Raw genomic sequence first — 11,375 nt, forward strand, 5'->3', positions numbered from 1 at the left:
TGACGCTAAAGGCTCTCTCTGTGTGTGTGTGTGGTGAATATTATGTATTTAACAGGACGTTTTAGGTCTTTAGCGTGTGTCCCCTCACATATGGTTTGACTGTCTGAGTGTGTGTGTCCTCTCTTTCTACTCCCCCACTCTTCCCATCCTCCCCCTCTTTCCCAGTCCCTTATCCCACCCCTCTGAGTGTGTGCGTGTGATCCCGCCCCCCTTTATATCTGTGTCATTACTTGTGTGAGGGTTTCTCTTTGTAGCAAGTCCAACTTGGCAGTGATGCAGTCGCTGTTGGGAAAAGTGTGTGTTTAAGTGTGTGTGTGTTAAATGTGTGTGTTGTCACAGGTACAACTAGGACAGCAGGCAGGGAGGAACAAGGACACGGTGAGATGAAACATAAAGTTTTTGAAATAAAAAGTGTGGTGAATATTCATAAAGGTAGGGGCAGAGCAAAAACAGGACATTTTTTAATTCATTGTTTTTGTACTTTTATTTTTTATTCTTCTTCCAACGAACAGAAGGCTTCAACGCCGAAAAACAAGTTTGATGATGATAGAGAAATACAAGTTTCAGCCTGTGCGTCCGCCACTCTGCACGCTCCGATATCCAATGAAAGGACGCCCTTTTCAAATGTTTAATCCTGTTACAGTTTCAGGAGCGAGCGGAGGATTAAAGTCCCCCACTTTAACAGTTCAGATGCAGCAAAGTGGCGATGGCGTGTTTGAAAGGATAACATAGGATTAAGTTGGTTTTTTTCACATTTTGCGGTCTCAAAGTCGAGTGTTTCGCTCCAGAATGAGACGAGGCCACATTTCACAGGGACATATTATAAAATATTATACTTTTGACTTCACTACATATTTTCTAAAGGCTGCAATGTTGTAGATGCAGATAAATACGGCTGTTGTGAAAGTGAAAATTTGGGAAACATTCTTGTTTCAGCACGACACGACGACTTTTAGACATCGTCAAGAGTTTTAGGGAATGCATCGCAACCCGGAGATAAATTAATTCGTTCTGTTTCGTCTTTTTCTTCCGAACTTCTTCCCATCTTTACTTTCCTTCTTCAGCTGATCACAGCAGCAGCGACAGCAGTCAGACATACAGATGGGTGACAAACTTAAATGATACATTTTGAATAAATGAATGTACAAACATACCGAACTGCACATGCTTCTTTGAATCGTCTGGTGAAAATGATGCTAACTAAGAGCGCTGTCCTCCACCTTCAAAACGCCAAATGAGGGAATAACTTTGAGAAGAAAGCTGTTCATCGAGTTCCTGAAGAATCTCTGATGAGCAGCGCTGAAGCTGTTCTTGTGGTGAAACAACACCTCACCAACACACTTTATGTTGGGATTTGTCAACCATCTGCAGTAACCTCCAGTAACCAACCAAAACCACCACGCCAACCACCCAGAACCGCATAACGTAAAAGGTTGTGGCAGCAAAGACAAACACAGCCACAGATCTCATCCTGATCCAAATTCTGCAGCGACGAGCGCGCTGACAGTAAAGTTAACGAGGGGAGAAGTCAAAAACAAGACGAGTAACGCTAGCATTAGCAGCTAACGCTACGTCCAACTGGCCCCTAGTTCCTCCAGGTTGAAGGCCAAACCGTTGCTGAAGCCGTGAGCTGATTTATTTACAGGGACCCGCGTCCAGACAGCTTTATCAAAGATACCAGAGGGCTGACACTGACCCAGAGACTGAGGTAAACAAAACAATACAGTCGGCAGCATTTTACTGAAAAAAATGACTCAGGAATCAGCTAAAAAGCTATCCGGTGTGTCTCTGTCTGTGTTTGCTGTTGTTGGTTCGGCAGAAGGGATCATTTTGGGGGATTTTTCTGATCCAGTATTTGAATTAAAAACTGAGGAAATCATAAATTTACTTTAGTCACGTCTTTATTATTAAAAAGGTGAAAAGATGAAATACTAATTGTCTCACTGTGCATTTATTGTATTGCACAAATATCTTGATAAACCCCCTGCCAACCAACCACATAGCAAAACCTCAGCAGGAACACGGAAAAAGTCTTCAGAGGCTTTTTTTCCAGCCCGGTATTCCTCCATGTCGGACAAGTTACAGCCAGCGCTTTACGAGGCGAGGCGGAAAGTGAAGGTGTGGAGATCAGGGTGGTGGATGGGCGTTTAGCAGGTCCAACGTTTATTCAGTAGACTCGAGTTTGTGCTCCGTCACAAACCTGCAATCAAAATGTTATGGAACGTATCCACGATATTTGTTGCCCGACCGTAACCACGATGGCGCCCTAACCCCCACCATACTGAATTTGCCGCGCGCACAATTGCAGAAAGATAGATTTTTTTTTAAAAACATCGGCATTGAACGTAATCAGGGGTTTTGCAGAAACATTCAATTCTGGCGTTTTATTCCAGCGACGGATGACTATAATGGACTTGTTGGGTGGGTTTGCCTTAACCCTTGTAAATACTGCACGTGTGCATTTCAGTTTTGGGTAACGACAGCGTGGCGAGCGTCGGCTTCTGCATTTAATATCTGTTTTTCAGCCCATGAAGACTTTATGTTGTGCTGTTGTTGAAGCAGCTGCTGGTCATTTTGAAATGCAGAGCCAGAGGCAGTAAAAGTCTGTGATCCCGTTGTGTCGCTCGGCGCCGGAGCTTCTCTTTGTTTTGGGATTATGCGTTTTATCCTCTGAGGGAATTCATCACGTCTCAGCCCGCTTCAGATTTGTCACTTGCAGCGGGATGCACAATCTGAGAAGCTGCTGCTTCATCAGGAATTAAACTTAATCTGTCGTTTGAGAGCGGGACAAACTCTGACCGCAACGCTGGACGTCTCCTGCTGAATAAACCTCAAACGTCATCTCTGTGTGCGCGTGACTAAATGGAAACACCAGAGTCAGCTGTCCTGTCTGTGATGCTAAGCTAAGCTAGCCGCTCCATTGAAAACGACTGACAGGAGAGTTAAGAAATGAAGAAAGAGAGTAAGAGCTTTAATGGCCCCCGCTGTCCGCCAGTCACACCGGTTACTGCCAACATAAGGAGAGCTCCGAGAGGAAAAAGTTTTCCGTCCACACGGAGATTTTAAAGCTCGTGGGCTCAAAAAAACATTTTCATACAAAAAAAGTGAGGTCTTGAAGAGCCCCATCAGTATAAATATAATAAAACCAAAATATCGAAGGCTACGCTAACGCAAACAGGGGACTCAGTAAAAAAGCAAACAGAACTAAGCTCAGTAGACGAAGAGAGGAGATCGTGTGAAGAACTGATGCTAATGACTGTCTCGCACGAGGTTTGTCCGGAGCTCTTGCAGCGATAACCTGCTGCACGTCAACACGTCGGACCAGCGCTCGAGAGCCGTGCTTGGTTTCAGCGAAGTGAAACTATGAGCTAAACGTGTGTTTACGTCTTGGTACGTCCACCATAGGAGCTTCATTTTACTTAAATACTATTTGTCAGGTTTGATGGATTACAGTCGGGTTCATACACGTCTGACATCTGACAACAGAAAGACCTCGATTGGCTAAAACAGACAGCGTTACTGTAGAAATAAGTTTTTTCCTCACATGAAACTCACGTCAGCAATTTTGAAAGGCATTTCTCAGTGGTTTATATTTACCCCAAAAAAAAAATCAAACTCAAAATTTTTGGGAAAATATATTTTTGGGGAAAGAGAGAAAAACCTGAAGTCTGAAGTCTGAAGTGAACCGAGGAGGAGAGAGAAAACACAAACATCTCAGTAGGAAAAAGGACAATCCTGTTTGGCTGAATCAGCACAAGTCTGTGTGTGTGTGTGTGTGTGTGTGTGTGTGTGTGTGTGTGTGTGTGTGTGACAGAAGATTAAGTCGCTTTGTAAAAGACGTCTCAACACACACACACACACACACACACACAGAGCCGGAGGGTGTGTGAGCGTAAGGACGGGGTTTTTTTTTTTTTACACTTTGATAGAAATCACACTTTGATAGAAATCCACAGAGGCGAAGACTTCACACACACACACACATCAGTGTGTTACTATATTCGTGAGGACGTGCCATTGACATAATAGATTGCCTAGCTCCTAACCTTAACGATCACACCTCAGTGCCTAACCCTAAAACCAAACAGCTCTTTAAACTTGTGGGGTCCAGCATTTTGGTCCCCACAAAGCTGTCGGACCCCACAAGTATAGTGGGACCCCACGAACATAATAAAACAAGCCACACACACACACACACACACACACACACACACTCAGTGGTGCTGATGCAGCAGTAGTAAGATGTTTGTCGTGTTTTTCTTCTTCTGGTTGAAAACTTTTCTCACTTCGTTTCTACATTTCCAGCATCTTCGGCTCGTTTCGAGCGCCTCACGCCCGCCAGTTCATCGGGCGAGCCTCGCTGAAAGTGACGCGGCCCGGCACGACACAATGGTCCTGCAATATATTCATGGAGGTTATAAGGTTCAGTTTGTGTTCAAAGTGTTTGTAGTGCCGTTTAATTAACAGTCAACAGCCTCCAAAATGATCGCGCAGGTAAATCAACAAGTCTGAGTTCAGCTCCATCACCACTCAGGTAAGACGCTGCGGCAGCTTCCTCAGCTGCTATCACTCGGCTGCTATCACTCGGCTGCTATCACCTAGCTGCTATCACCTAGCTGCTATCACTCGCTGCTATCACTCGGCTGCTATCACTCGGCTGCTATCACCTAGCTGCTATCACTCGGCTGCTATCACCGGGCTGCTATCACCCAGCTGCTATCACCTAGCTGCTATCACTCGGCTGCTATCACCCGGCTGCTATCACTCGGCTGCTATCACCTAGCTGCTATCACCTAGCTGCTATCACTCGGCTGCTATCACCTAGCTGCTATCACTCGGCTGCTATCACCTAGCTGCTATCACTCGGCTGCTATCACCTAGCTGCTATCACCTAGCTGCTATCACTCAGCATGAGTTGCACTTCAGGGGAGCAAACGTCGCGTCGTAGAGAGATGGATGCATCTACATGTTTTTAACATCTGGTTTTTCAGACGCTTTACTTCAGTAAAAGTACAAACACCACACTGTGAAAGTAACAGTCCTGCATTCAAAACCTACTTAAGTAAAAGTATATAAGTATAATCATCAACATGTAGAGAAAGTGTGACAGTAAAAGTCGTCCCTGTGCAGTAAAACGCTTCCTGTCAGTGTTTATTATATCTGATGTTTCTGCATTCATGTGTGTGTTGCATTTTACTGATGCAGACGTTTAAGGTTGAGCTCATTTTAACTGCTTTATATACTGTTGGGTAGTTTAACCTGCAGCAATGCATCATGGTCTATAAGGTCATCACGTGTCTGTAGCGTCGCCGTCCTGCGAGAACCACGCATCTCTAAAAACTCGACGTTTCCTCAGCACATGAAGGAAACTCTTCATCCTTCAGCTCGTCACTAACACCTGGAGATACGGGGTTTTCCCTGGACAGGAAGGGGATGAAACACTGCGATCTGTAAAGAAACTAAAGCCGTCAAGTACAAGCACCGAGTCGAGAAGGCAGGTCCTCTCATCTGACACGAGCGAGGCCCTGAAGTCCTGTGGTTTAGTTTCTGTCCGCCTGAAGGAACTGAAACCGACGCCGAGCTGGCGGTAATTCACTGCCGTAGACGTAACAACAGAGCCGCTCTGCAGTTCTGCCCGCGCTGTCACAAGATGGCCGCGCACGAAGTGACCTCGCGTGAGCATCTGTTCGCAGCTTTGGTCGCATTAAAAGACTTTCTTCTTTTCGGTGTTTTGCCTTTATCGCAGTGCGTTTACGTGAACTTTAGTTCGGCTCCCTCGAGCGAGCTGGTGTTTTTTTTAAAATGTCACGTAAACGAATCGGGGGCCGGTTAAACCTGATTTCCCCGGGTAGCTTTCTCCTGGCGTGCGTACGGTAACCAGGTTTCTGCAAAGTCAAACACGTAAGTAAATAAATAAATAAATAAAATACAGTTCAAATAAGAGAGCCACGCTTCCACAATAAGGTCTGATCACTGATGTATATTTACAGCAACCGGGTTAAACGTGTTATTGAATGGCTGACCGGCTGGAATCAAACCTGCGGTCACACGAACGAGCACTTTCAGGAGCAGGAACATTTTACTGAAGGTTACACACACACACACACAAAACGACCATATGGCCTTCAGTTGTCTGTCACTAAACAGCTGTGTGTGTGTGTGTGTGTGTGTGTGTGTAGTGAACACACACACACACACACACACTGATGAACGACTTCACATCTTTCCAGGACTTTCCATGAGTATGTTGAAGAGTTTCCATGACCTCAACACACACAAAACCCCAAAACTTTTCCATGACTTTCCAAAACTAAGACTCTGATTCTCTCCAGTCCTTCCCTGTCTGGAAAATAGTATTCCAGGATCTCCAGGACTACAAACAGCTAAAACTACAACAGGAAGTGGGCGGTCTTTTTGTCTCTCTCACTTCCTGTCTGTCCGTCCGTCTATCTTCTCACGTGTCCTCCTCTGTTCTTCTTCGCGGCTTTCTTCTCCTTCGTTTTGGCCCTGGGGGGTTTGGAGAGGGGAGGGGAGGGGGCGGGGCTTGTCTGGGAGGGGGCGGTACTTAAACCGACTGATGGCTCCTTCGACAAATCAGAGAGCGGAACGGGTTGAGGCGTTTCCACGTCAGCGAACGGAAAGGTTTCGGGAAACTCAGCCACCTGAAACACCGACAGAGAGAAATTATTATTATTTTCATTTTATTTTTTTGCACACAAAACTAAATCATCTAAAAAAAAAAAGGTTAAAACTGTTATTCAGATATGAATTAAAAGCACTCTCCATGCCTTTCTTTGATTGTTTGATTGTTATGTGCCATTTTGCTTTTCTCATCTTAGCTGACGTCAGCAGTTTCCCTCCTGCCCTGAAATGAACAGCGACTCCGCTAACGTCAGAAATATATATGAAATATAATATTTGGCTTATTGAGCATAAGAGAAAACGAGCAAAGGCAGAGAAGAAGAACAGCGAGACTTAAACTGGATTTACAGCACCGAAATGTTTTACTTCTATCTTGATTCATTTGTTTTGAAATTTCCAGCAGGCAGTTTAAAACAAACCAGACGGCACATAACCTGACGGGACATCCGATCAGTTCTGATCAGGCTCCATTCAGGCTCCATTCAGGCTCCTTTCAGGCTCCTTTCAGGCTCCTTTCAGGCTCCATTCAGGCTCCTTTCAGGCTCCATTCAGGCTCCTTTCAGGCTCCTTTCAGGCTCCATTTGTTATCATTAGCAGCTCGACGTTCAATTTGTGAATTTTTCCGTCGGGAATTTAACCGATCCAGTTTCAGTGTGCTCTGTATTTTTTTATTCTACAGGCTGATTCGAGTATTTGACGACACGATGTATTTAAATCTGTGAAGAAGGCTTGGACTCCTGACCTCAGCGTTTCTGAAACGTTGGCTACAACCACGTTTGAACGACCAGCACGCTGTAAATACCAGACCTGGGTAAGTTAATCTATAACAGGGCTGTGACGGTTGTTTCCTCACTGATGGCGATTATTTTCTTTGATTAATCGATTCAGAGATAAGTTTAGTCTATAAAATGTCTCGTTTTGTCCAACAGTCCGAAAACCCAAAACGCTTACAGTGACAGGAAGCGAAAGAAACGCTGGAGATATCGGACACTTTCGCTTGATAAACGACTTGAAAGAGTATTTGACTCTCTGGCTAATCAATGAATCGCCCGATCGCTCCGGCACTGGTGAGGACAGCATACAAATACACAACGAAACCAACAGTGACGTCGAAATCTATAATTAAACATCTCACTGGGACGTAGGCCAGGTTGTCGCGGAGACAGGCGTCCTGCAGCTCGCTGCGCAGCGCGGTCACATGACTGCGGTGGGCGGAGACTTCCTGCTCCAGCCAGTCGATCCTGGAGCTGCAGGTGTGATAGAGCTGAGAGAAGGTGGAGAGAAGACTCTGCGGAGAGAGAGAGAGGCGGAGCAATAAAACCGCGAGCGAACAAAGACGATGTGCTTTCAAAAAGGCACAGAACGAGGGAAGTCTTCCTCCTCTGTTACCTGGCACGCTGCCACCTCGGGAGCTCCCATGATGCTCTCTGCTCCGCTCAGCTCCAGGTGTTCCCTGGGTAACAGCAGGGGGCGGGGCTGAGCTGACAGGGAGTGACGTGACTGGACGAGGCTTTCTCTGACCTTAAGAGCGCAGAGCGTTGTGTTACCAGCTGTGTAAACGTGTGTGTGTTCTGTGTATATATATATCTATATATATATAGATATATATAGATATATATATCTATATATATATAGATATATATATAGATATATATATATATATATATATATATATATATATATATATATATATATATAGATATATATATATATCTCATGTGTGCATGTATACGTGTGTGCGTCGTCACCTCCTTGTAGCTCTTCTCTGCAGCCTTTATGCCGCTGATCAGACAATCCGTACGTCTGGGAAAGACAGAATAATAAAATAAATTTACTGTTGATTCATCAAACATAACGATTCAAACACTCGTTTTTAAGAGTACACGGCTTCTGATGAAGGCAGACGTTGTAAGTTGTGTGTTATTTATCGTTTGGTTGTGAGATTAAAGTGCTGAAGAAGACGGAAATTTCCGAAAAACGCCCTCAAACAGCTGCTCGCTGCAGTTTCTATCAGACCAACAGGAGGAAACAGAGCGTCTGTTGGGGACTACTTCCAGCGGCGGATGAATCCACGTGTGGTGCTGTAGTGAGTGTTTGGGGCAGCAGGACGGTGTGTGTGTTCGTGGTGATTCACACACACACACAATTATCCCTTAAAATGAAACAACCTCCTATAAGAGAACAAGGAAAGGTGAGTGTCACCTGGTGGCGTCCCTCAGCTTGTCCTCGACTCGCTGCAGTCTCTCCTCCAGCTGCTTCCTCTCCCTCTGAACCCCCGACAGGTGCTTACCCAGAATCCTCAGCGAGCGCTCCTTCCGGCTCACCTCCTGCCGGGCCTCCGACAGAGACTAGAGACAGAGGATTTATCAAAACGAGTCCACAATTAGTATAATCTCATGTTACCTGGAATTATACTACATCATGTGGGCTGAGGGCAGAGACGGGTGACGCTCCCACGGTTGTGACTTGCAGGTGTCCATTTACCAAATTTACATTAAATCAAAAATTGGCATCTTTAAAACGTAGCTGAATCAGCCGTTAGCGGCTCCAGTTCGCGGCGTACTCGTGGCTGTACAGACAGCCGTCACTGGATTACTGTGATACCGAAGAAAACGTTAAAACATGATGATTCTCGGGCAAGTTCTGAAGTGTCTTTTTTCTGCGATTTCTTAGCGGATTTCTGAATCATTTATTCGCAATGGACATCGGACTTAACGACTTCCTCGGGAAGTGCGAGTGCGCAGCGCATATAAAAATACGCGTATCGCGTCCGTGTGTTCAGGTTCGACCCGAGAAGGAGCACAACGTTTTGGTTTTGGATCGGTTACGTCAGAACGGTGCGTTCGCCAGGAAGTAGCCAAATCAGACGCGTCGGATCGGCAGCTGTCGTCACCTGTTGCTCAGGTGGATGCTCTCTGCTACAGAGAGGATGAAATGTACCTGCTGCAGCAGGTGGTGGAGCAGAAACGTATACATGTAACGGGTGGATTCAAATAAAGCCTAATTTGAGAGCGTACCTGTGTGGCCTGGCTCAGGGCGCGCTGCGCGTCGGTGCGCTCGGCGGTGTGTGCGTTGACTTGGAGCTGCAGTGCGTGCAGCTGATTGGTCTGTTCCTGGACGAGCGCGTGAGCTTCCTGTTCCCGGCTCAGAGCCTGGCGGAGCTCCACGCACACACTGCTGAACCGCTCTGCTGGGACCTGCACGCACACACACACACACACACACACACACACGCAGGTGAGTCAGGCGTGTGTGTTCATCAGACAGACGGTAAAGGTGTGTGTGTGTCGAGCCTCACCGTCCTGCAGGTCTCCTCTCTCTCCTGTCGCAGTCCTCTCTTCAGATTGGCCACCTCCAGCCTCAGGCTCCGCCTCTCCACCTCGGCCGAGTGCAGTCGTTGGCTGAAGAGCAGGAAGTGCTGCTGGAGGGCGGACACCAGCGCCTGATGGGGGGGGACACACAGAGGTCAAAGGTCAGCTGACCGACTGCTGCTGATACTACTACTACTGCATTCACTGCTAGTATTACAGCCACTGCGCCATTACATTAATAAACACACACACACACACACACACACACACATAAGAAACGTGTGTGTATTGTTGAGCGACCTTCATGTCGGGCTGCGGAGGCGTCAGTCTGCTCAGGCCGAGCCTCAGCCGGCCGCACAGCGTGTCCTCGTCCACGCCGCGGGGGGACGGGCCGGACGCCGCGTCTGATTGGTCGAGAAGGTGCACGAGGAGGCGGGACAAACCAGAACGAGCCGCTGACATCACGTCTGCAGGGGAGGAGCCTAGAGAGTCAGGAAGAGACGTAAACTTCCGTGATGGAAAAACTGCAGAACTGAGTGTGTGTGTGTGTGTGTGTGTTTACCAGTGTGTGTGTGTGCGTGTGTGTGTGTGTGTGTGTGTGTGTGTGTGTGTGTGTGTGTGTGTGTGTGTGTGTGTGTGTGTGGTTACCAGTGTGTGTGTGTGTGTGTGGTTACCAGTGTGTGTGTGTGTGTGTGTGGTTACCAGTGTGTGTGTGTGTGTGTGTGTGTGTGTGTGTGGGTGTGTGTGTGTGTGTGGTTACCAGTGTGTGCGTGTGTGTGTGTGTGTGTGTGTGCGTGCGCGCACGTGTGTGTTTACCCGTGTGTTTACCAGTGTGTGCGTGTGTGTGTGTGTGTGTGTGTGGTTACCAGTGTGTGCGTGTGTGTGTGCGCGCGTGCGTGTGTGGTTACCAGTGTGTGTGTGTGTGTGTGTGTGTACGTGTGTGTGTGTGGTTACCAGTGTGTGTGTGTGTGTGTGTGTGTGTGTGTGTGTGTTACCAGTGTGTGCGTGTGTGTGTGGTTACCAGTGTGTGTGTGTGTGCGTGGTTACCAGTGTGCGTGTGTGCGTGTGTTACCAGTGTGTGTCTGCGTGTGTGTGTGTGTGTGTTAGTGTGTGTGTGTGTGTGTGTGTGTGTGTGTTACCAGTGTGTGCTAGCGCCCTCTGCAGGTCGGCCATGGAGGACAGAATGGCGGAGGAGAGACGTTTAGAGCGAAGCCAGCGAGCGAACGCACCCTCGCGACCTTCATCATCATCATCATCTTTATCTGAAACATAAATTCAAATGAAATAAATCAGAACACACAGAGACTTTAAATCATCCAATCAGTGAGCTTGAAATCAAACCAAACGATCGGCACGTTTGAGGACGTCGGTGATTCTGGTTCCTGGACTAAACGGCGCCGCGTTAAAACGCGAACACGACAT

The 11,375-nt window shown here is 46.9% G+C and overlaps 1 protein-coding gene across 1 annotated transcript in view; it reads right to left on the minus strand.

Annotated features, from left to right (window-relative positions):
- Window positions 1–3,932: 3,932 nt before the first annotated feature.
- Window positions 3,933–11,375, minus strand: part of LOC122870323 (coiled-coil domain-containing protein 171-like) — a 20,056-nt gene continuing 12,613 nt past the window's right edge. Inside the window, exons 18-26 of the mRNA XM_044184479.1 lie at window positions 11,093–11,215; window positions 10,254–10,435; window positions 9,941–10,084; window positions 9,660–9,839; window positions 8,845–8,990; window positions 8,391–8,445; window positions 8,032–8,163; window positions 7,778–7,930; window positions 3,933–6,662 (exon numbers count right to left, since the gene is read on the minus strand). Coding sequence (XP_044040414.1) covers window positions 6,447–6,662; window positions 7,778–7,930; window positions 8,032–8,163; window positions 8,391–8,445; window positions 8,845–8,990; window positions 9,660–9,839; window positions 9,941–10,084; window positions 10,254–10,435; window positions 11,093–11,215 — 1,331 coding nt within the window. The 3' untranslated portion in view covers window positions 3,933–6,446. The remainder of the gene's footprint in view (window positions 6,663–7,777; window positions 7,931–8,031; window positions 8,164–8,390; window positions 8,446–8,844; window positions 8,991–9,659; window positions 9,840–9,940; window positions 10,085–10,253; window positions 10,436–11,092; window positions 11,216–11,375) is intronic.

Source organism: Siniperca chuatsi, linkage group LG22, assembly GCF_020085105.1.
Source record: "Siniperca chuatsi isolate FFG_IHB_CAS linkage group LG22, ASM2008510v1, whole genome shotgun sequence".
NCBI lineage: Eukaryota > Metazoa > Chordata > Actinopteri > Centrarchiformes > Sinipercidae > Siniperca > Siniperca chuatsi.